The sequence below is a fragment of the Notothenia rossii genome (genome assembly GCF_949606895.1).
Source record: "Notothenia rossii genome assembly, chromosome: 5".
Lineage (NCBI taxonomy): Eukaryota > Metazoa > Chordata > Actinopteri > Perciformes > Nototheniidae > Notothenia > Notothenia rossii.
Genome location: NC_136903.1, coordinates 1,102,671 through 1,126,450, shown reverse-complemented (window position 1 = coordinate 1,126,450; position 23,780 = coordinate 1,102,671). Strand labels below are relative to the sequence as shown.

At 45.7% G+C, this 23,780-nt stretch overlaps 2 protein-coding genes across 10 annotated transcripts; both read left to right on the top strand.

The window, feature by feature from the left end:
* The first annotated feature begins 45 nt into the window (after window positions 1–45).
* On the top strand, window positions 46–18,180 carry nedd1 (NEDD1 gamma-tubulin ring complex targeting factor). Of its 9 annotated transcripts, none has more exons than XM_079683938.1 (16): window positions 46–199; window positions 1,500–1,643; window positions 2,338–2,432; window positions 4,162–4,278; window positions 4,419–4,559; window positions 5,422–5,651; window positions 9,524–9,725; window positions 11,134–11,287; window positions 11,592–11,651; window positions 13,044–13,094; window positions 13,178–13,246; window positions 13,458–13,609; window positions 13,957–14,140; window positions 15,935–16,064; window positions 16,327–16,393; window positions 17,786–18,180. In XM_079683938.1, exons 2-16 carry the CDS (start codon window positions 1,508–1,510, stop codon window positions 17,888–17,890), a joined length of 1,893 nt encoding a protein of 630 aa, XP_079540064.1. In that variant the 5' UTR covers window positions 46–199; window positions 1,500–1,507; the 3' UTR covers window positions 17,891–18,180. The 9 variants fall into 9 exon arrangements, with proteins under 9 accessions (XP_079540064.1, XP_079540060.1, XP_079540063.1 ...); XM_079683934.1 differs by having other exon boundaries at window positions 13,017–13,094; XM_079683937.1 differs by having other exon boundaries at window positions 11,589–11,651.
* Window positions 18,181–18,547: 367 nt separating this feature from the next.
* LOC307040850 (electron transfer flavoprotein regulatory factor 1-like) lies at window positions 18,548–20,305 on the top strand. The gene is made up of 3 exons (XM_079684022.1): window positions 18,548–18,800; window positions 19,053–19,109; window positions 19,910–20,305. Exons 2-3 carry the CDS (start codon window positions 19,065–19,067, stop codon window positions 20,114–20,116), a joined length of 252 nt encoding a protein of 83 aa, XP_079540148.1. The 5' UTR covers window positions 18,548–18,800; window positions 19,053–19,064; the 3' UTR covers window positions 20,117–20,305.
* Window positions 20,306–23,780: the final 3,475 nt, after the last annotated feature.

Sequence of the window (23,780 nt, the reverse complement as noted above, 5' to 3'; positions counted from 1 at the left end):
ATATAAACTGGGAAATATTTATACTGTTATCACTTTTTCCACCTGTTACCTGTTTGCGAAAAAAAATCTGTCCAACAAGGTTTCAAAAAAAGCGTTTCCTGTATTTTGTCCCCTCCCGGGTCTCCGTAGTGGCGGTTTATGTTGGCTGCTGGCGGATCAGAAAAACAAAGCAACTTCCAGCTTTAATTCACATCTAACGGTATGTCATTAACATTAATACACAATTTGATTAAACGCATTAACCTTTACCCGTAACTTACCTTGTGTTTCGGGCTGTTTATGGTGACTTTAAGGGCTGTTTGTGTACTTTCTGGTGTTGTTTTCTTCTGTTGCTAACTAACTGCTAGCTGCTAGCGCTTCTTAACTTTACCTGCTGTTTTTCATATTTTACAAATTATAGCCCCTTTTTTTTATGAAACACAAACAAGTGACCTGTCTGTTAATGTTTTTATACATTTATATAACTTTCCCAAAAAGATCAGCTGTTGATAGTTAATTTTAGTAAACTGAAGCTAAACTGTCACATTTATTTATAACTGCTCTGTCACAAGCAGTGGGAGCAGTATTTAGATTCTTTATTAAAGTACACGTACCACACTGTGAAAATACTTGATTTCAAGTAACAGTACTACATGGTACTTGGTTTTTAGGGAAATGTACTTTAAGTATTTCGGGGGAAACTTCTGTGTAGCAATACAGGAGGAGTCACCGACTCAAAGGAGACACGGGGAGAGCTGGAGCTCTGATGTCAAACACTGATGGTTTATTTGGAGCTTCGGTCGGAGAATTCGCAAAACAAGTCCAAGAGCCAGAGGTTCTGACTTCACGGTAGAGTTGCCACGTCAATTCTGAAGAACTCTACCCCCGACCCATGTGTTTAGCTAGTTCAGAAAGAATAATCAACATGCTGCATAACAACATAGAATCATAACACCTCTATCAGCTGACGCCAGCAGGCAGGAGCAGGGAGACTGAGCACTGAGAGCACAGCAGCCAAGCTTACAGGTGCGTGGGCTCAGTCAGTTTGAACTGAGACACTGGGTCACAGTTATGGACCTTGGAAAATATTTCCCCAGCAAGTATTAATACAAGCACAGTTAAAAAGAGTAAAATTAGCTTCCAAAATGTAGTAAAGTAGAAGTATAAAGCAGCATAAAACACACACACACACACACACACACACACACATTTTCACACACTGTCACACACACTCACTGTCTCACACACACTCTCTCTAGCGCAAAAACATTTGAATATGTGATTTTATGTTAAGCGTATACCGCTGCAGCCTTAAGATAATTGTGTGTGTGTGTGTGTGTGTGTGTGTGTGTGTGTGTGTGTGTGTGTGTGTGTGTGTGTGTGTGTGTGTGTGTGTGTGTGTGTGTGTGTGTGTGTGTGTGTGTGTGTGTGTGTGTGTGTGTGTGTGTGTGTGTGTGTGTGTGTGTGTGTGTGTGTGTGTGTGTGTGTGTGTGTGTGTGTGTGTGTGTGTGTGTGTGTAGACGCTGCCATGGAGGAGGTGACCCGCCTGGTGTCCACAGGAGACTGTGTGAGGATCTGGGATGCCGGTTCGATGGCCCCTCTGGAGCAGTTTAACCCCCACAGCAGCGGACACCCGGTGAACCAGGCCTGCTGGAGCTCCAACAGTATCCTGAGACACGCCTCCATCACTGGGTGTTAGTGATACATATCAGAGGGGGGGAGCACTCAGGTCTGGTACTTTAGTAAAAGTAGAAGTACTCAGGTCTGGTACTTTAGTAAAAGTAGAAGTACACCATGTACCTCTGAACTGTAGCGGGGTAGAAGTACACCATGTACCTCTGAACTGTAGCGGGGTAGAAGTACACCATGTACCTCTGAACTGTAGAGAGTAGAAGTACACCATGTACCTCTGAACTGTAGCGGGGTAGAAGTACACCATGTACCTCTGAACTGTAGAGAGTAGAAGTACACCATGTACCTCTGAACTGTAGTGGGGTAGAAGTACACCGTGTACCTCTGAACTGTAGAGGAGTAGAAGTACACCATGTACCTCTGAACTGTAGAGGAGTAGAAGTACACCATGTACCTCTGAAATGTAGCGGGGTAGAAGTACACCATGTACCTCTGAACTGTAGAGGAGTAGAAGTACACCATGTACCTCTGAACTGTAGTGAGTAGAAGTACACCATGTACCTCTGAACTGTAGAGGAGTAGAAGTACACCATGTACCTCTGAACTGTAGAGGAGTAGAAGTACACCATGTACCTCTGAACTGTAGAGGGGTAGAAGTACACCACAGGGGTAACTATGATATCCTGTGTGAGTCCATGCTGGTTGTTGATCCTGAGCAGATGTCAGATCATTACCTGGTGACTGCCAGCAGCAGCGGAGACAAGCTGGTGGTCAGCAGCCTGAAGTCCTCTCCAGTCCCAGTGGTGGAGCTGGGAGACGGGGTGAGACTCTACGCTGCTTCATATCAACATGTGTTCAATCTCTCTCTCTCTCTCTCTCTCTCTCTCTCTCTCTCTCTCTCGCTCTCTCTCTCTCTCTCTCTCTCTCTCGCTCTCGCTCTCACTCTCTCTCTCTCTCTCTCTCTCTCTCTCTATCTCTCTCACTCTCTCTCTTGCTCTCTCTCTCTCTCTATCTCTCTCACTCTCTCTCTTGCTCACTCTCTCTCTCTCTCTCTCTCTCTCTCTATCTCTCTCACTCTCTCTCTTGCTCTCTCTCTCTCTCTATCTCTCTCACTCTCTCTCTTGCTCTCTCTCTCACTCTCTCTCCCTCTCTCGCTCTCTCTCTCTCTCTCACTCTCTCTCTCTCTCTCTCTGTCTCTCTCTATCTCTCTCACTCTCTCTCTTGCTCTCTCTCTCACTCTCTCTCCCTCTCTCGCTCTCACTCTCTCTCTCTCACAAAGAATGCACTAACGGAGAATATGAACTGCTAGCATCTAATGGAGATCAATAAAGTCTTCCTGAAGCATCCTCTGTGCTCCAGTCCTCTCAGTGATCAGATGCACGCTGAAGGCTCCTTGAGCAGCTCTCACTGATCCTGATGTGATGTTCAATGTTTGTTTCTCATGTGTCTTGATGTTGGTCTGTTGATGTTCCACATGGAGCAGAGGCCTGTACTACGAAGCTGGTTCAACCTAACCTGGATATGTTTGAGTTAGCCGGTTGGTCTAATCCAAAACATACGCGCTCTCACTAAACGGTCCTACGACGCTGGTTATCAAGTGGATCGCTCAAGCCAGCCGTGTCCTATCTAGTTAGGGGCGCGTTCACATGAAAGGGGTGGTATCTGGAGCATTCGACCAATCACAAACATGGAGAAGCTACTGACAGCGCAGCGTCATACTTCCTGAATGAAAAGTCAACTATAATATTAGACATATGAAGAAGTTAAACTTTAAACATCCATGACTTAAACACTTGATCCAGGATCAAAGCCACATAGCTGCACCTGCAAGGTGAATACAGCTGGTAACAGAACAAGTGTTTGAATGCGTACATGAACAGGTTTATGATATCACTGCCCCGTCTAAGACACCATCTGACTGTCATTACATTTGACTCGAGTGTTTCCTCAACTTAATGTGTTGCTTCAAATAATCCTTCTGCATACAGTATGTGACACTGTGAGTGTTGCACGGCCAGATACGGCTCAGCTGACTCAGATAAGGAGATGATACATTATGATGTGATATGCCGCGGACTGTACTTAATGTTACTCTGATCCGGTTACTTATGTTGTGGCAGATATTTAAGTGAGCTTTCTTAACGCTAATGTTATTAATAGTCAGATTGCTCTGAAGATGGAGGTGATATTCTATTAATGTTCACGTTCACACAGTCGCTGATTTTTGCCGGCCGTCTTTCCTGCAACGGCAGCTTTTCTGTATTTCCTTTCTCCTGTAATATGACTTGATCGCTTTAAACTCCGCACACTGAGCTCTGATTGGTCAGCAGGCAGTGCTTTCACTGAGTTGAGCTCTTAGCCTGCAACCTAACCTGCTCCGGGGCAGGTTAGCCGCTCAGCATCAGTTACCATGGAGATCTAGCCCGCTAAAAAGAGAACCAGCTTCGTAGTATACCCCCCAGCTGTGATGCTCCATGTTGTTGTTTGTTTCTCATGTGTTGATGTTCCACATGGAGCTGCTCAGTAAAGTATGATGGTGTCTCTCTGCAGAAGAAGCAGACGTGTGTCTCTTTCAGCTCCTCGTCTCAGTTCCTGGCGAGCGGAGGCCTCGATCACTGCGTTCACATCTGGGACCTGAAGAGCAAGAGACTGCACCGCTCGCTCAGGGTGAGACACACACACACACACACACACACTCACTCACACACACTCACTCACTCACTCACTCACTCACTCACTCACACTCACTCACACACTCACACACTCACACACTCTCTCTCTCTCTCTCTCTCTCTCTCTCCTCTCAGGACCATAAGGAGGAGGTGACCTGCGTCTCCTTTAACTCCAACGACAGCCTGGTGGCGTCGGGCTCCAGCAGTGGAGACCTGGTTCTGCACAGCCTCACCACCAACCTGTCCAGCAAGGCCTTCGGACACGGCAGCAACCAGGTGAGGACATCACCTTTAAAGGTCTCCTATCATGCAAAATGCACTCTCTGATGTCTTCTCTACATCACCATGTGTCCCCCCGATGTGTCCCCGGTGTGTCCCCATGTGTCCCCGGTGTGTCCCCCGTGTGTCAGGAGACTCTCAAAGTGTCAGAAATAAACCCCTCTCTCTTCTCCTCCGTACCCACATCTCTAAAAACGGGGAACAACGGAGCTGATCCAGATTTGCTGCGTCATGACCACGTTACTAAAATGTGGGCGGGCTTTACCCCCACGGGCCAATCAGAAACGTTGCTGTCAGAAACAATGAGACGTGTTCTGGAAGTAATACGGTCTGTGTTTACATTAGCATGCTAACACTCAGAGCTAACCTGGACTGGAGAGAGTGTGTGTGAAGAAGCAGGAAATCAAAAGGAAGTCACCTTGTGGTGAACCTGAGAGAGAGAGAGAGTTTGAGCTCCTTCCTGTTTCAGAGAGGATCCTTGATGTGGTTTGGAACATGATGTGGAGTTTCATCACGGCAGCATTTAGCTCAGTTTCTGCTGGGAGAGTTCTCCTGATGAGATCTACTCTCTCTCTGAAGCTACTGACCCAGAGTCAGCTCTTTAGGAACAGCTGGAAGAGAGGGGGGGGGGGGGGGGGGCTACAAGGATCTGTTTGGGGTTTGGAGCAGGACACTTCAGAGACATCTGTATACACCTGAGAGCTCTTAATATGCCAGTATAACAGGAGACTGTATTAACACCAAAGCACATCAGTATTTAATCTGCACGTGTTGACCCATGTTTGGTTCTTATGTGCTGTAGTACAATGTGCACGTCACTCCCTAACTGTATTTTACTGTATTCTTTCTTGCTAACCAGCCGATCCACGCGCTGCGCCTGTCCCCCCTGCGGCGCTCCCTGCTGGGCAGCGTGTCGGACAGCGGCTCAGTGGTGCTGTGGGACTCGAACACGCAGAAGGAGCTGCACGCCTTCGACGGCGTCCACAAAGCGCCCGGCTCCGGCCTCGCCTTCTCCCCCACCAGTGAGCTGCTGGTGGTCAGCGTGGGGCTGGACAAGAAGATCATGTGCTACGACACGGCCAGCAAGATGTGAGCTACATTCATCTGTAGAGAGGGACGAGTATGTACCCAGAGAGGGACAAGTACGCATACCCAGAGAGGGACAAGTACACATACCCAGAGAGGGACAAGTACATATACCCAGAGAGGGACAAGTACACATATACCCAGAGAGGGACAAGTACATATACCCAGAGAGGGACAAGTACATATACCCAGAGAGGGACAAGTACATATACCCAGAGAGGGACGAGTACATGTACCCAGAGAGGGACAAGTACACATACCCAGAGAGGGACAAGTACACATACCCAGAGAGGGACAAGTACATATACCCAGAGAGGGACAAGTACACATATACCCAGAGAGGGACAAGTACATATACCCAGAGAGGGACAAGTACATATACCCAGAGAGGGACAAGTACATATACCCAGAGAGGGACGAGTACATGTACCCAGAGAGGGACAAGTACATATACCCAGAGAGGGACAAGTACATATACCCAGAGAGGGACGAGTATGTACCCAGAGAGGGACAAGTACATATACCCAGAGAGGGACAAGTACACATACCCAGAGAGGGACAAGTACATATACCCAGAGAGGGACAAGTACACATACCCAGAGAGGGACAAGTACATATACCCAGAGAGGGACAAGTACACATACCCAGAGAGGGACAAGTACATATACCCAGAGAGGGACAAGTACACATACCCAGAGAGGGACAAGTACACATACCCAGAGAGGGACACCTGTACATGTACCCTTAGAGGGACAAGTACATATACCCAGAGAGGGACAAGTACATATACCCAGAGAGGGACAAGTACACATATACCCAGAGAGGGACAAGTACATATACCCAGAGAGGGACGAGTACACATACCCAGAGAGGGACAAGTACATGTACCCAGAGAGGGACAAGTACATATACCCAGAGAGGGACAAGTACACATACCCAGAGAGGGACAAGTACACATACCCAGAGAGGGACGAGTACACATACCCAGAGAGGGACAAGTACATATACCCAGAGAGGGACAAGTACATATACCCAGAGAGGGACAAGTACATATACCCAGAGAGGGACGAGTACATGTACCCAGAGAGGGACAAGTACATATACCCAGAGAGGGACAAGTACACATACCCAGAGAGGGACAAGTACATATACCCAGAGAGGGACGAGTATGTACCCAGAGAGGGACAAGTACATATTCCCAGAGAGGGACAAGTACACATACCCAGAGAGGGACAAGTACATATACCCAGAGAGGGACAAGTACACATACCCAGAGAGGGACAAGTACATATACCCAGAGAGGGACAAGTACATATACCCAGAGAGGGACGAGTACGTACCCAGAGAGGGACAAGTACATATACCCAGAGAGGGACAAGTACACATACCCAGAGAGGGACAAGTACATATACCCAGAGAGGGACGAGTATGTACCCAGAGAGGGACAAGTACATGTACCCAGAGAGGGACAAGTACACATACCCAGAGAGGGACAAGTACACATACCCAGAGAGGGACACCTGTACATGTACCCTTAGAGGGACAAGTACATATACCCAGAGAGGGACAAGTACATATACCCAGAGAGGGACAAGTACACATATACCCAGAGAGGGACAAGTACATATACCCAGAGAGGGACGAGTACACATACCCAGAGAGGGACAAGTACATGTACCCAGAGAGGGACAAGTACATATACCCAGAGAGGGACAAGTACACATACCCAGAGAGGGACAAGTACACATACCCAGAGAGGGACGAGTACACATACCCAGAGAGGGACAAGTACATATACCCAGAGAGGGACGAGTACACATACCCAGAGAGGGACAAGTACATATACCCAGAGAGGGACGAGTACACATACCCAGAGAGGGACAAGTACATATACCCAGAGAGGGACAAGTACACATACCCAGAGAGGGACGAGTACACATACCCAGAGAGGGACAAGTACATATACCCAGAGAGGGACAAGTACACATACCCAGAGAGGGACGAGTACACATACCCAGAGAGGGACAAGTACATATACCCAGAGAGGGACGAGTACACATACCCAGAGAGGGACAAGTACACATACCCAGAGAGGGACGAGTACACATACCCAGAGAGGGACAAGTACATATACCCAGAGAGGGACAAGTACACATACCCAGAGAGGGACGAGTACACATACCCAGAGAGGGACAAGTACATATACCCAGAGAGGGACAAGTACATATACCCAGAGAGGGACGAGTACATGTACCCAGAGAGGGACAAGTACATATACCCAGAGAGGGACAAGTACACATACCCAGAGAGGGACAAGTACATATACCCAGAGAGGGACGAGTATGTACCCAGAGAGGGACAAGTACATATACCCAGAGAGGGACAAGTACACATACCCAGAGAGGGACAAGTACATATACCCAGAGAGGGACAAGTACACATACCCAGAGAGGGACAAGTACATATACCCAGAGAGGGACAAGTACATATACCCAGAGAGGGACGAGTACGTACCCAGAGAGGGACAAGTACATATACCCAGAGAGGGACAAGTACACATACCCAGAGAGGGACAAGTACATATACCCAGAGAGGGACAAGTACATATACCCAGAGAGGGACGAGTACATGTACCCAGAGAGGGACAAGTACACATACCCAGAGAGGGACAAGTACATATACCCAGAGAGGGATGAGTACATGTACCCAGAGAGGGACAAGTACACATACCCAGAGAGGGACGAGTACACATACCCAGAGAGGGACACCTGTACATGTACCCAGAGAGGGACAATTACATATACCCAGAGAGGGACGAGTACACATACCCAGAGAGGGGCGAGTACATATACCCAGAGAGGGACGAGTATGTACAGTACCCAGAGAGGGACAAGTACATATACCAAGAGAGGGATGAGTACACATACCCAGAGAGGGACGAGTACATGTACCCAGAGAGGGACACCTGTACATATACCCAGAGAGGGACGAGTACATATACCCAGAGAGGGACAAGTACATATACCCAGAGAGGGACACCTGTACATATACCCAGAGAGGGACGAGTACATATACCCAGAGAGGGACACCTGTACATATACCCAGAGAGGGACACCTGTACATATACCCAGAGAGGACACGAGTACATATACCCAGAGAGGGACACCTGTACATATACCCAGAGAGGACACGAGTACATATACCCAGAGAGGGACAAGTACATATACCCAGAGAGGGACACCTGTACATATACCCAGACGGGACACGAGTACACATACCCAGAGAGGGACAAGTACATATACCCAGAGAGGGACACCTGTACATATACCCAGAGAGGGACGAGTACATATACCCAGAGAGGGACGAGTGTGTGTGTGTGTGTGTGTGTGTGTGTGTGTGTGTGTGTGTGTGTGTGTGTGTGTGTGTGTGTGTGTGTGTGTGTGTGTGTGTGTGTGTGTGTGTGTGTGTGTGTGTGTGTGTGTGTGTGTGTGTGTGTGTGTGTGTGTGTGTGTGTGTGTGTGTGTGTGTGTGTGTGTGTGTGTGTGTGTGTGTGTGTGTGTGTGTGTGTGTGTGTGTGTGTGACATGTATTCTTGTTATTTACTGCAGTAAGTGATGTCTTAATAAATCATATTTATATAACGCTTTTCTGAAGCTCAAAGACGCTTTACAGTATGAGGGAGGACAGGCAAAAACAACAAAAAATGAAATATAAATAATAATAAATGAATAAAATAAATAAATAAAAATAAACAACATACATAAATGTGTGTCCCCTGTGTGTCAGGAGACTCACAAAGTGTCAGAACTAAACCCTAACTACATTTTAAATCAGAATATGAGTGTTGACCCTGTGAAATGCGCCGTGTCCCTGCAGCGTGCTGAGGTCCATCCGGGTGGACAGCCCCCTCACGGCGGTGGACTTCTCTCCGGACGGCACGGGGCTGGTGGTGGGCTCCACGCAGGGGAAGATCCTCCACTACGACCTGAGGAACTCCAGCGCCCCCACCAGAGTCACCGCCGCACACAAAACCTCCGTCACCTGCCTCCGCTTCCAGAGCAGCTGCAGCAAACTCAAGGTACCTCCTGCAGACACACCGCTCACCACAACCGTATCCACTCCTGGGCTGCAGTCCAACAGTCCACAAATCAGAAAAACAAAGCGTTTAGTTATTTAGCATTTTATTGCAAATATGGGACATGGCACTTCCTGGCTTGTACAGTATCTTTTTTGTTGGTCTATGAGACAGTTTTAAATAGGGATGGGTACCGAGAACCGGTACTAAGTCAATACCGGTACCTGATTGGACGGTATCGGTATACCGTTAAGCCGCTGGACAAACGGTGCTGCTATCGATATATCTGTTACGTCTACTTCCTTAGTTTAACTTTAAACCATTCTGGTTGGTTGGGAACCCTCATCCCGTGTGATGTATCTGGTTTGAGACCCCTCTGATTGGCCACTGTAAAGGCCACTGGTCCTCTCTCTCAACAGTTCTCTTATTATTGTTGTGAGACTCCAGCAGGCATGGCGGACAGAGCGAAGCGATCAAAGGTCTGGGTGCACTTTAAAAAATGTAGTGGCGATAGTGCAAGGTGCAATCTATGTACTCACTTAGTTGCTTGTAAAGGGGGTGACACAAGCACCTTAATGAAGCATTTGCAAACGAGACACTCATTGAATCTTAATCGGTGCTAGCGATACTGCTAGTGCTAATAGTGCTAATAGTGCTAATAGTGCTGATTGTGCTAGCGGGCTTCAGCCGCGCCGTGTGTAAATGTGACCTGAGCGAAGGCTCGCAGGCAGGTTAGCTGCTGTGCACGGGTAATATGTTTTGTTTACCTGGGTGCAGTCTTGCAGGCACATCGCCTTGTCTTTTTTTAGTTTATTAACACCAAATTATTGAAAAGTATCGATAAGAGTATCGAAAAATACCGATACCGATAAGCAGTACCGGTATCGATAAAATCCTAACGATACGCATCCCTAGTTATAAAGGACATGTCCTGACCAAATGCTCTGTATTTACGAGGTAACTAAACCACCGCTCCTCACATGCGTGGAGCATTGTGCGTGCAGGGCGGTGCAGCAGCAGAGAGACAACCCCCGGCTGCCGACTGGTTCGAGATCAGCTGTTATTCGTGGTGACCGGCAGTTGTTTTGTTTAAAGTGGAGAGTTTGGAGCTTTGTTTTTAAAAGCACAACAATATCCAAAAGACGCACTTTTTTAATCCCGGAAACTCGACTGCGGCTGCAGGAGCTAGCTCACCTGGATCCGTAATGGAGCGGCAGAGAGTTAGCATGATTGAACACTTTCATTGTAGGAAATAATTATTGAATGCGCTGTCTGCTCCTCCTGGTTTACACTTTGTGCATTTTAGCATTACATCATCAGTCAGTGAACTTGAGCTCACTGCCTTTTAGAGAAAGGATCCAATATTTGCTTTTTAAAAATCCATTCACTTCCTTTTCTGCCTCTCTTGCAGCCGTCCAGTAGACTCGGATCCACGAAGATCGTGAAGAGGTCGTCGTCCACCAAGCTGTCCAGCAGCCAGCCTGACTCCGCCCCCAGCACTGGCTCCACCCCCAGCACCGGCTCCACCCCCAGCACAGGCCCCGCCCCCCACAGGCAGGTGACAGGTACAGGTGAGCCCCTCCTGTTGGTCACATCTCACACATGCCATAATGGCTGCAGTGTCTTTCGCTCCTCTCCAACTCAACTGCTTTTTTTCCCGTTTGTTTACATTTAGTTTGTATTCTCTTGCACTATTTGATCTGTTCTATGTCCTGTATACATTCACGTTGCTCTGTTGGAGGAGGACTTCAGTGTTTCATCTCCATATCTACTCTGTAGCTGCTGAGCACGTGATGATAAAGCCTTGAATCCTGAATGAAAAAGATAAGTTGATCCACAGATAAATAACCTGCAATGTGTGTCCAGCAGGCGGCGCTGCAGCGGAGGTGGGCCGGAACAGCCTCGACGTGTTCTCTCCGGCCCGGGAAGGTAACGCAGGTTTAAAGAGGCCCTGTTCTTTATATGTGTTAGAGAGATCTCCCTGGTCCCCGGCTTGATCTTAGTCTCTGATCCATGTATCTGTGATCCTCTCCAGAATGGAAGTAGTCATCACATACAGAGCATCAACTAGTTCCTGAACAGTGTCCTTCACATGCTGATATCCAAGAGAGGGAGTTACCCAGTCACAAGATGGAGGAATAGAAAGCAGTATTCAATGCAAATATAAATAAACACACATCAGGGTTTCCGCTAGGAGTTTTCCTCGCCGGGCAAATGTCCGGAAATAATTAATTTACCGTTCATGTTTCAATAATAATAAGAATTGTGTAGCAGAGTTGCCGTTAGCAGGTAATTCTCTCTCTCTCTCTCTCTCTCTCTCTCTCTCGCTCTCGCTCGCTCTCTCTCTCTCTCTCTCTCTCTCTCTCAGCCTCCCCCCCCTCTCTCTTTCTCTCTCTCATGTGTTGAACATGTGTGTGTGTGGTGTTGAACGTGTGTGTGTGTGGTGTTGAACGTGTGTGTGTGTGTGGTGTTGAACGTGTGTGTGTGTGGTGTTGAACGTGTGTGTGTGTGTGTGGTGTTGAACGTGTGTGTGTGTGGTGTTGAACGTGTGTGTGTGTGTGGTGTTGAACGTGTGTGTGTGTGGTGTTGAACGTGTGTGTGTGTGTGGTGTTGAACGTGTGTGTGTGTGGTGTTGAACGTGTGTGTGTGTGTGGTGTTGAACGTGTGTGTGTGTGGTGTTGAACGTGTGTGTGTGTGTGGTGTTGAACGTGTGTGTGTGTGTGGTGTTGAACGTGTGTGTGTGTGGTGTTGAACGTGTGTGTGTGTGTGGTGTTGAACGTGTGTGTGTGTGGTGTTGAACGTGTGTGTGTGTGTGGTGTTGAACGTGTGTGTGTGTGGTGTTGAACGTGTGTGTGTGTGGTGTTGAACGTGTGTGGTGTTGAACGTGTGTGTGTGGTGTTGAACGTGTGTGTGTGTGGTGTTGAACGTGTGTGTGTGTGGTGTTGAACGTGTGTGTGTGTGGTGTTGAACGTGTGTGTGTGTGGTGTTGAACGTGTGTGTGTGTGGTGTTGAACGTGTGTGTGTGTGGTGTTGAACGTGTGTGGTGTTGAACGTGTGTGTGTGTGGTGTTGAACGTGTGTGTGTGTGGTGTTGAACGTGTGTGTGTGTGTGTGTGTGTGTGTGGTGTTGAACGTGTGTGTGTGTGGTGTTGAACGTGTGTGTGTGTGGTGTTGAACGTGTGTGTGTGTGGTGTTGAACGTGTGTGTGTGTGGTGTTGAACGTGTGTGTGTGTGGTGTTGAACGTGTGTGTGTGGAACATGGTCAGGATGTGCCTTTTTCTCATGTTCAATAAAGTGGAACTCTCTCTCCGTGGTTCTGCAGACCCTCGTTTCCCCGGGACGTCCGGAGACACGCCGTTCAGCCGGACTCACGGTACGAGAGTATAATAATATATGAACCTGAGTATGAGCAGAACATGTCCTCTTTAAAGACGCTCCCTGTTCTCTGTGTTGCAGTCCCCAGTCTGGAGGGGCAGCAGGTGGTGGGCCGCGCCAGTCTGGACATCTTCTCCCCCGTCAGAGAAGGTCTGTTTCTATTATACACTTACTTCTTCTGCAGAATATGATATGGTGTTAATGAAATTACTTTGAATACTTCTGGATATGCTAGCTTATAATAAATAACACATCAAAATATGTTTATTGATTTATTAATAACCTGAACCTGCATGTTCTAAATGCAGAAGAGTAAATGTGGAATGTTCCGTGTGATTGACGCTTTGTGAACGTGTTGCAGACTCTCAGTCCCTGGTTCACCGTAAGACTCCTCTGGGGACGCCTCTGACCGCCGGGCGCTGCTACAGCCCGCTGTCCGCCTTCCAAAACCCCCTCCCCATCAAAGAGGAGGAACCAATCACTGCCGCCGCTGAGTCATGTGACCCCGGGAGGGTGAGTCCTGCAGTTGACGTTTTAATTAAAAAGCACAATAATTGTGTGTGTGTGTGTGTGTGTGTGTGTGTGTGTGTGTGTGTGTGTGTGTGTGTGTGTGTGTGTGTGTGTGTGTGTGTGTGTGTGTGTGTGTGTGTGTGTGTGTGTGTGTGTGTGTGTGTGTGTGTGTGTGTGTGTGTGTGTGTGTGTGTGTGTGTGTGTGTGTGTGTGTGTGTGTGTGTGTGTGTGTGTGTGTGTGTGTGTGTGTGTGTGTGTGTGTGTGTGTGTGTGTGTGTGTGTGTGTGTGTGTGTGTGTGATATTTTTCAAGATGTAAAGTCACAAACATGAGCTGTGTTTTGATTGACAGTTGGAGAAGGGGCGCAGCTCCAGTCTGGAGGGGGAGGGGTCGACCCCGCCCACTTCCCCTCAGCTGACCAATCACAGCCAGCCGGCCCCAGCCTTCTTCACCCCAGAGCTCAGGGGAGCCAATGGGATTCAAGCTCAGCTGAACTACGAGTCACCTGCACAGGGAGCCCTGCCCACTGCAGCAGGTACACACACACACACACACACACACACACACACACACACACACACACACACACACACACACACACACACACACACACACACACACACACACACACACACACACACACACACACACAATTGGCTTATTTGAGATGAGCTGCGTCTCGCCTCGAAAGTAGACGAGAATAGCCGATTGCAGCCGGGGGAGGTCTCAAAAAGCTCGCCTGAAGTCGGACAGCTCGGAGTCGGCTTCGTTTGCAATGGCGGAAACTTGCGTTGGCGTTCTTCGTTGCAGATGAAGTGGATGCAATAGAAATCCCACAATTATTATATCACTACAAATGAATGACTCGAGTGTCTGTTCCTTTTAAAACAAATCAATACAAGGGGGGTTGAATCCTACAGGAAAAAGACTGAACCACTCATTACTTTTCAAAACTACTTCCGTCAGTGGTCTTGACTCGGTTTGCATTCATAAAGAATGCACACATGTGTTTAATCGTTAATGTCAGATAAGTACTAAGTAAATACATTTGTTCCTGCTCAAGATTAGATTAGACTTTATATTTATTGCACATATTACAGGTACTGAGACAACGAAATAAAGTTTAGCTTCTAACCAGGAGTGCAACAAGCAGTAAAGTGAAAAGTAATGTACACAATCTACAGAATAAAAGATAGAATGAATTGAATGCTGAATAAACAGTGAGGGGTATGAATACACTAGATACACACAGCAGCCTGAGAGCAGTATGAACAGTGTGTATGAATACACTAGATACACACAGCAGCCTGTGAGCAGTATGAACAGTGTGTATGAATACACTAGATACACACAGCAGCCTGAGAGCAGTATGAACAGTGTGTATGAATACACTAGATACACACAGCAGCCTGTGAGCAGTATGAACAGTGTGTATGAATACACTAGATACACACAGCAGCCTGAGAGCAGTATGAACAGTGTGTATGAATACACTAGATACACACAGCAGCCTGTGAGCAGTATGAACAGTGTGTATGAATACACTAGATACACACAGCAGCCTGAGAGCAGTATGAACAGTGTGTATGAATACACTAGATACACACAGCAGCCTGAGAGCAGTATGAACAGTGTGTATGAATACACTAGATACACACAGCAGCCTGAGAGCAGTATGAACAGTGTGTATGAATACACTAGATATACACAGCAGCCTGTGAGCAGTATGAACAGTGTGTATGAATACACTAGATACACACAGCAGCCTGAGAGCAGTATGAACAGTGTGTATGCCCAACATTAGCCACCTTTAGCTTAGCGGTGGTGACGTGAAGTCATGTGACCGTGCTGTAGTTCCTTTATAGCCCAACATTAGCCTCCTTTAGCTTAGCGGTGGAGACGTGAAGTCATGTGACCGTGCTGTAGTTCCTTTATAGCCCAACATTAGCCTCCTTTAGCTTAGCGGTGGTGACGTGAAGTCATGTGACCGTGCTGTAGTTCCTTTAAAGCCCAACATTAGCCTCCTTTAGCTTAGCGGTGGTGACGTGAAGTCATGTGACCGTGCTGTAGTTCCTTTAAAGCCCAACATTAGCCTCCTTTAGCTTAGCGGTGGTGAAGTCATGTGACCGTGCTGTAGTTCCTTTATAGCCCAACATTAGCCTCCTTTAGCTTAGCGGTGGTGACGTGAAGTCATGTGACCGTGCTGTAGTTCCTTTATAGCCCAACATTAGCCTCCTTTAGCTTAGCGGTGGTGAAGTCATGTGACCGTGCTGTAGTTCCTTTATAGCCCAACATTAGCCTCCTTCATGGTGTTCTCTCTCTCCTTCAGCAGCCTCCCTCTCCTCCTCCCTCTCCCAGAACATCATGGAGGTGGTCGGTCAGGGAGCAGCTGCTACTCTCTCCTCCCTTCAGATCCACTTCATCCAGAACATGATCCATGAAACTCTGGAGGACTTCAGGTGAACCCTCAACCTTTAAGTCCTTCTTTGAAAAGGCTTCAACTCTTCATATTAACTAAAGTAATTCACATTTAACCCGTATCTGACATTACATGTGTATAAGGGAAGTAAACATGCTATAATGATGATACTAGAAGAAGCACAGGTTAAATATCAATAACAAGGAGGTTAATATAATCCTCCTCTTCCTCCTCCTCCTCCTCCTCCTCCTCCTCCTCCTCCTCCTCCTCCTCCTCCTCCTCCTCCTCCTCCTCCTCCTCAGAGATGTGTGTCACAGAGACATCGTGAATCTCCAGGTTGAGATGGTGCGGCAGTTCTACATCCAGCTGGTAGGACCTTTTCTCTTTCTGCTCCTTGTTGTGAGACGTTGGGAGGGTGATGATAGATCTGGGAACAGGCCTAGATCCAGAGTGGGAGGAGTATTCAGATGCTCCGAGTAAACCAATACCTGAGTGTACAAATACTTCATTTTAAGTCAAAGTATTATCAGCGTAAAAGTGCAACAAATTCAGGTAGGAAGATAGATATCATATCCAACTCTAAATATGCCGTAAGAGCTTTGAGCGCTATGTAAATGTATTATTGTTGTTATTATTATTCAACCAGTGAAACCCAACAGTTCTTAAACCCGTCATGATGAAGTCTCACAACAGATGTCACTTCCTCCATTACATAAACATCAAGTCTCTCACCATGTCCTCGTCAGGATGAATACTTTGATCGGTCTGTTTGAAGACTTGTTCAAAGAGATGTGCGTGTTTCATGTATTGTGTCTGTTGGAGCTGCTGTGACGCAAGTCACATTTCAGACTTGATCTGACAAATAAAGTATTATCGTATCGTATCATAGATGTTGAAAGACTTGTTCAAAGACTTGTTCTAAGACTTGTTTAAAAACTTGTTCCAAGACTTGTTGAAAGACTCTTTTAAAGACTTGTTCCAAGACTTGTTGAAAGACTCTTTTAAAGACTTGTTCCAAGACTTGTTCTAAGACTTGTTTGAAGACTTGTTTGAAGACTTGTTCTATGACTTGTTCTAAGACTTGTTTGAAGACTTGTTCAAAGACTTGTTTGAAGACTTGTTCTATGACTTGTTCTAAGACTTGTTTGAAGACTTGTTCTAAGACTTGTTTGAAGACTTGTTCTATGACTTGTTCTAAGACTTGTTTGAAGACTTGTTCAAAGACTTGTTCTAAGACTTGTTCGAAGACTTGTTCAGGACTTGTTTAAAGATTTGTTCTAAGACTTGTTTGAAGACTTGTTCTATGACTTGTTCTAAGACTTGTTCTAAGACTTGTTTGAAGACTTGTTCAAAGACTTGTTCGAAGACTTGTTCAGGACTTGTTTAATAGACTTAGACTTGCTGCTGTTAAATACCGTCAAACTATGTGCAATATATACTTTATATACATATGCCATCTTTAATAACTGTAATATATACCGGGCTGCTAAATCCTAAGAACTGCTACAGGATTTGATTTGTCGATTTGATTAGTATTTTTGAAAATTATGTAACTTTTTTAGTTTTTATCTTTTTTTTATCATATTGTTTATTATATTCTAACTTACTACTTTTTTAACGCATGTAAGATATGCAGCACTAAGCTGTCTGTGGCTCTTTCTGCTGTAACGCTGCACATTTCCCCTCTGTGGGACTAAAGGGATTCTGGTTCTGATTCTGAATACTTGTTCAAAGACTTGTTTAACAGTGTCTCTGTTTCAGAACGAGATCCACGGTCTGGTAGAGAAGTACTCTGTGAACGAGTCTCTGGTGGAGGAGGTGGAGAAACTGAGGGAGGAGAACCGCCGGCTGAAGACCAACTACTGACCTCTGATCAGTATCACAGCGCTTATTATGGGATGTGGGGCGAGTCTGCCAATCTCAGCAACAAAAGAAGAGTCATGATTGTGCCTGTTTTCAGCCCCGATGTGAGGGAGGGTGTGCTGCAGCTGAAGAACCAACATGTCCAACTGAAGCCAAACACACAGAACCATCAGAAGCTAATGTTTAAAACACGATATTTCACCCCTTCAGACGGACATGTCCCGTGTGCCTGTATAATGTTTTTATTAATAGGAAAGATGTTGTTTAAAGAATAAAGAATATGCATATTTAAAGGAGATTTTCTTTGTCTCATTTTAACCGAATAAAGCAGATGTTTGCTTAAATTGTTAAGGCTATGGTAAAGTTAAAAATATCATACATGTTGGAAAGAAGTGGCTAAAAACATGTTAAAAGTAATTTGATATGGATGCTTAATATAAAAAATATCCTACCTTTTATATTTTTGTTTGTGTAATCCGTTTATTTACACACTGTAAATGGAGTTGGTAAGTATAATACACTTTCTAAAAATATATTTACTTTGTCGTAATGTTATATATTTGTTTTATTTACTTCTACTTATTTTCTGCGCCTTACACAAGCTGCTCATTTAAGCGTCAGTGCGCATGTGCGGACATCAGTGGAACCGTCGCGGTCTGTTTCGGAGGATTACCATCTCTGCGCGGGTTACTCTTTGGCTGTTGAGCGACTCTTTGGTTGTTTACTTTTCCTGCTTGTTCCCACCGAGCTCGGTACTAAAGTTGAAATATAAAAGCTCCGTTTCACGTTATTCTTAATAAATATGATGCTAAACAACTTTAGGTGAGCATACGGACCGGGTTTTAATCGATTCGTAATCAGACTGATCGAGTTAGAGCTTCTCTTCCGCTGAGAGCAGAGGTCACTGCGACAGGTGAGGAGGCACCGGAGAAAGTACACCACATACTAAACAGTTATAACAAGTATAATTAGTATAAATATATATATATATATATCTCCTCAGAGGAGGAAGGAGTACTCAGACCTGGTACTTCAGTAAAAGTAGAAGTACTCCAATCTTGTACTCACGAGTGTATGAATACTCTGTTACAGTAAAGTAGTCATTCTTGATAGTTTATCCTCGTGGTTGTTTTTGATTGAATATTAATATACTTTGTGTTTTCAGCCGTTTGAGACGATGGCGAATCCTCTGAGGTCAGAGGTCGTCCGGCTTTATAAAAATGTGAGTCAAGAATCTGAGAAACATGATTTTTAAACCTTGAGATCAAAACATTAACTGACCATTTAATTATATATTTGTATTGTTTTTGTTTATCTGTTTTTCTCCCCCTGTCACGTTCACTGAATGGGTTTTGAAATGACATTTGATGGAACTTTAATTAATGATAATGACGGTAAGCAGCATTTTCATTATTCAGCCCTTGATTAAAGTCTCCATGCCCCCCCCCTAATGTCTCTATGTCCCCCCCCCCCCTCAGCTGCTGTACCTGGGCAGGGAGTACCCTAATCTCTCTATGTCCCCCCCTCAGCTGCTGTACCTGGGCAGGGAGTACACTAATGTCCCCCCCAGCTGCTGTACCTGGGCAGGGAGTACCCTAATGTCTCTATGTCCCCCCCCCCCCCCCCCCAGCTGCTGTACCTGGGCAGGGAGTACCCTAATGTCTCTATGTCCCCCCCCTCCCCTCAGCTGCTGTACCTGGGCAGGGAGTACCCTAATGTCTCTATGTCCCCCCCCAGCTGCTGTACCTGGGCAGGGAATACCCTAATGTCTCTATGTCCCCCCCCCAGCTGCTGTACCTGGGCAGGGAGTACTCTAATGTCTCTATGTCCCCCCCCCCCCCCAGCTGCTGTACCTGGGCAGGGAGTACTCTAATGTCTCTATGTCCCCCCCCCCCCCCCCTCAGCTGCTGTACCTGGGCAGGGAGTACTCTAATGTCTCTATGTCCCCCCCCCCCCCCCCCCCTCAGCTGCTGTACCTGGGCAGGGAGTACCCTAATGTCTCTATGTCCCCCCCCCCCTCAGCTGCTGTACCTGGGCAGGGAGTACCCTAAAGGCAGTGAGTACTTCAGGGACCGTCTGAGGTCTGCGTTCTCCAAGAACAGAGCAGAGAGCGACCCTCAGGCGATCCGAGAGATGATCCTCCGCGGGGAGTTCGTGTCCCGAGAGCTGGAGGCGCTTTACTACCTGAGGAAGTACCGCGCCATGAAGAAGAGATACTACGAGGAGTGAGGACGCCCGGGGACAGAGAGACACCTGGGACCAACGAGGGCTCACGAGAAGAGAGACAGAGAGACACCTTGTAGAAATAGGATTTATTTCTCAGACTTAACTTAAAAACACAACAGATTAAAATGTCTTTAATATTTGCTTTCTGCTTCAGGGTCACAGATTTAAATAAAAACGTTGAAAGAATTAAAAGACGATTCGTTTTTCTTCCAAACAGGAAGTCAGAGGTCAGCAGGTTCGCTCTGCAGATCGGACACGTGGAGTTATCCTGTAGAAAGACAAGAACTCTTTAAAGTAGAGACACTGCATACTGATATACACCCTGAACATCGGCAGGAGAGGACTCTTTAAAGTAGAGACACTACATACTGATATACACCTGAACATCAGCAGGAGAGGACTCTTTAAAGTAGAGACACTACATACTGATATACACCTGAACATCAGCAGGAGAGGACTCTTTAAAGTAGAGACACTACATACTGATATACACCTGAACATCAGCAGGAGAGGACTCTTTAAAGTAGAGACACTACATACTGATATACACCTGAACATCAGCAGGAGAGGACTCTTTAAAGTAGAGACACTACACACTGATATACACCTGAACATCAGCAGGAGAGGACTCTTTAAAGTAGAGACACTACATACTGATATACACCTGAACATCAGCAGGAGAGGACTCTTTAAAGTAGAGACACTACATACTGATATACACCTGAACATCAGCAGGAGAGGACTCTTTAAAGTAGAGACACTACATACTGATATACACCTGAACATCAGCAGGAGAGGACTCTTTAAAGTAGAGACACTACATACTGATATACACCTGAACATCAGCAGGAGAGGACTCTTTAAAGTAGAGACTCTACATACTGATATACACCTGAACATCAGCAGGAGAGGACTCTTTAAAGTAGAGACACTACATACTGATATACACCTGAACATCAGCAGGAGAGGACTCTTTAAAGTAGAGACGCTACATACTGATATACACCTGACCATCAGCAGGAGAAGACTCTTTAAGTAGAGACTCTACATACTGATATACACCTGAACATCAGCAGGAGAGGACTCTTTAAAGTAGAGACACTACATACTGATATACACCTGAACATCAGCAGGAGAGGACTCTTTAAAGTAGAGACACTACATACTGATATACACCCGAACATCAGCAGGAGAGGACTCTTTAAAGTAGAGACACTACATACTGATATACACCCGAACATCAGCAGGAGAGGACTCTTTAAAGTAGAGACACTACATACTGATATACACCTGAACATCAGCAGGAGAGGACTCTTTAAAGTAGAGACACTACATACTGATATACACCTGAACATCAGCAGGAGAGGACTCTTTAAAGTAGAGACACTACATACTGATATACACCCGAACATCAGCAGGAGAGGACTCTTTAAAGTAGAGACACTACATACTGATATACACCTGAACATCAGCAGAGAGGACTCTTTAAAGTAGAGACTCTACATACTGATATACACCTGAACATCAGCAGGAGAGGACTCTTTAAAGTAGAGACACTACATGCTGATATACATCTGAACATCAGCAGGAGAGGACTCTTTAAAGTAGAGACACTACATACTGATATACACCTGAACATCAGCAGGAGAGGACTCTTTAAAGTAGAGACGCTACATACTGATATACACCTGAACATCAGCAGGAGAGGACTCTTTAAAGTAGAGACACTACATACTGATATACACCTGAACATCAGTAGGAGAGGACTCTTTAAAGTAGAGACACTACATGCTGATATACATCTGAACATCAGCAGGAGAGGACTCTTTAAAGTAGAGACACTACATACTGATATACACCTGAACATCAGCAGGAGAGGACTCTTTAAAGTAGAGACACTACACACTGATATACACCTGAACATCAGCAGGAGAGGACTCTTTAAAGTAGAGACACTACACACTGATATACACCTGAACATCAGCAGGAGAGGACTCTTTAAAGTAGAGACACTACATACTGATATACACCTGAACATCAGCAGGAGAGGACTCTTTAAAGTAGAGACACTACATACTGATATACACCTGAACATCAGCAGGAGAGGACTCTTTAAAGTAGAGACACTACATACTGATATACACCTGAACATCAGCAGGAGAGGACTCTTTAAAGTAGAGACACTACATACTGATATACACCTGAACATCAGCAGGAGAGGACTCTTTAAAGTAGAGACACTACATACTGATATACACCTGAACATCAGCAGGAGAGGACTCTTTAAAGTAGAGACACTACACACTTATATACACCTGAACATCAGCAGGAGAGAACTCTTTAAAGTAGAGACACTACATACTGATATACACCTGAACATCAGCAGGAGAGGACTCTTTAAAGTAGAGACACTACATACTGATATACACCCGAACATCAGCAGGAGAGGGACTCTTTAAAGTAGAGACACTACATACTGATATACACCTGAACATCAGCAGGAGAGGACTCTTTAAAGTAGAGACTCTACATACTGATATACACCTGAACATCAGCAGGAGAGGACTCTTTAAAGTAGAGACACTACATGCTGATATACATCTGAACATCAGCAGGAGAGGACTCTTTAAAGTAGAGACACTACATACTGATATACACCTGAACATCAGCAGGAGAGGACTCTTTAAAGTAGAGACGCTACATACTGATATACACCTGAACATCAGCAGGAGAGGACTCTTTAAAGTAGAGACACTACATACTGATATACACCTGAACATCAGTAGGAGAGGACTCCTTTAAAGTAGAGACACTACATGCTGATATACATCTGAACATCAGCAGGAGAGGACTCTTTAAAGTAGAGACACTACATACTGATATACACCTGAACATCAGCAGGAGAGGACTCTTTAAAGTAGAGACACTACACACTGATATACACCTGAACATCAGCAGGAGAGGACTCTTTAAAGTAGAGACACTACACACTGATATACACCTGAACATCAGCAGGAGAGGACTCTTTAAAGTAGAGACACTACATACTGATATACACCTGAACATCAGCAGGAGAGGACTCTTTAAAGTAGAGACACTACATACTGATATACACCTGAACATCAGCAGGAGAGGACTCTTTAAAGTAGAGACACTACATACTGATATACACCTGAACATCAGCAGGAGAGGACTCTTTAAAGTAGAGACACTACATACTGATATACACCTGAACATCAGCAGGAGAGGACTCTTTAAAGTAGAGACACTACATACTGATATACACCTGAACATCAGCAGGAGAGGACTCTTTAAAGTAGAGACACTACACACTTATATACACCTGAACATCAGCAGGAGAGAACTCTTTAAAGTAGAGACACTACATACTGATATACACCTGAACATCAGCAGGAGAGGACTCTTTAAAGTAGAGACACTACATACTGATATACACCTGAACATCAGCAGGAGAGGACTCTTTAAAGTAGAGACACTACATACTGATGTACACCTGAACATCAGCAGGAGAGGACTCTTTAAAGTAGAGACACTACATACTGATATACACCTGAACATCAGCAGGAGAGGACTCTTTAAAGTAGAGACACTACATACTGATATACAACTGAACATCAGCAGGAGAGGACTTTTAATTTTAAAAGTG

Coding starts and splice junctions, on each gene's coding strand:
- nedd1 (XM_079683930.1), top strand. CDS start 1,508: ATGGAGGAGGTGACCCGCCTGGTGTCCACAGGAGACTGTGTGAGGATC. Junction 1,644..2,337: donor GGCCTGCTGGAGCTCCAACA/GTATCCTGAGAC, acceptor AGCAGATGTCAG/ATCATTACCTGGTGACTGCC. Junction 4,279..4,418: donor GACTGCACCGCTCGCTCAGG/GTGAGACACACA, acceptor CTCTCCTCTCAG/GACCATAAGGAGGAGGTGAC.
- LOC307040850 (XM_079684022.1), top strand. CDS start 19,065: ATGGCGAATCCTCTGAGGTCAGAGGTCGTCCGGCTTTATAAAAAT. Junction 19,110..19,909: donor TCGTCCGGCTTTATAAAAAT/GTGAGTCAAGAA, acceptor CCCCCCCCTCAG/CTGCTGTACCTGGGCAGGGA.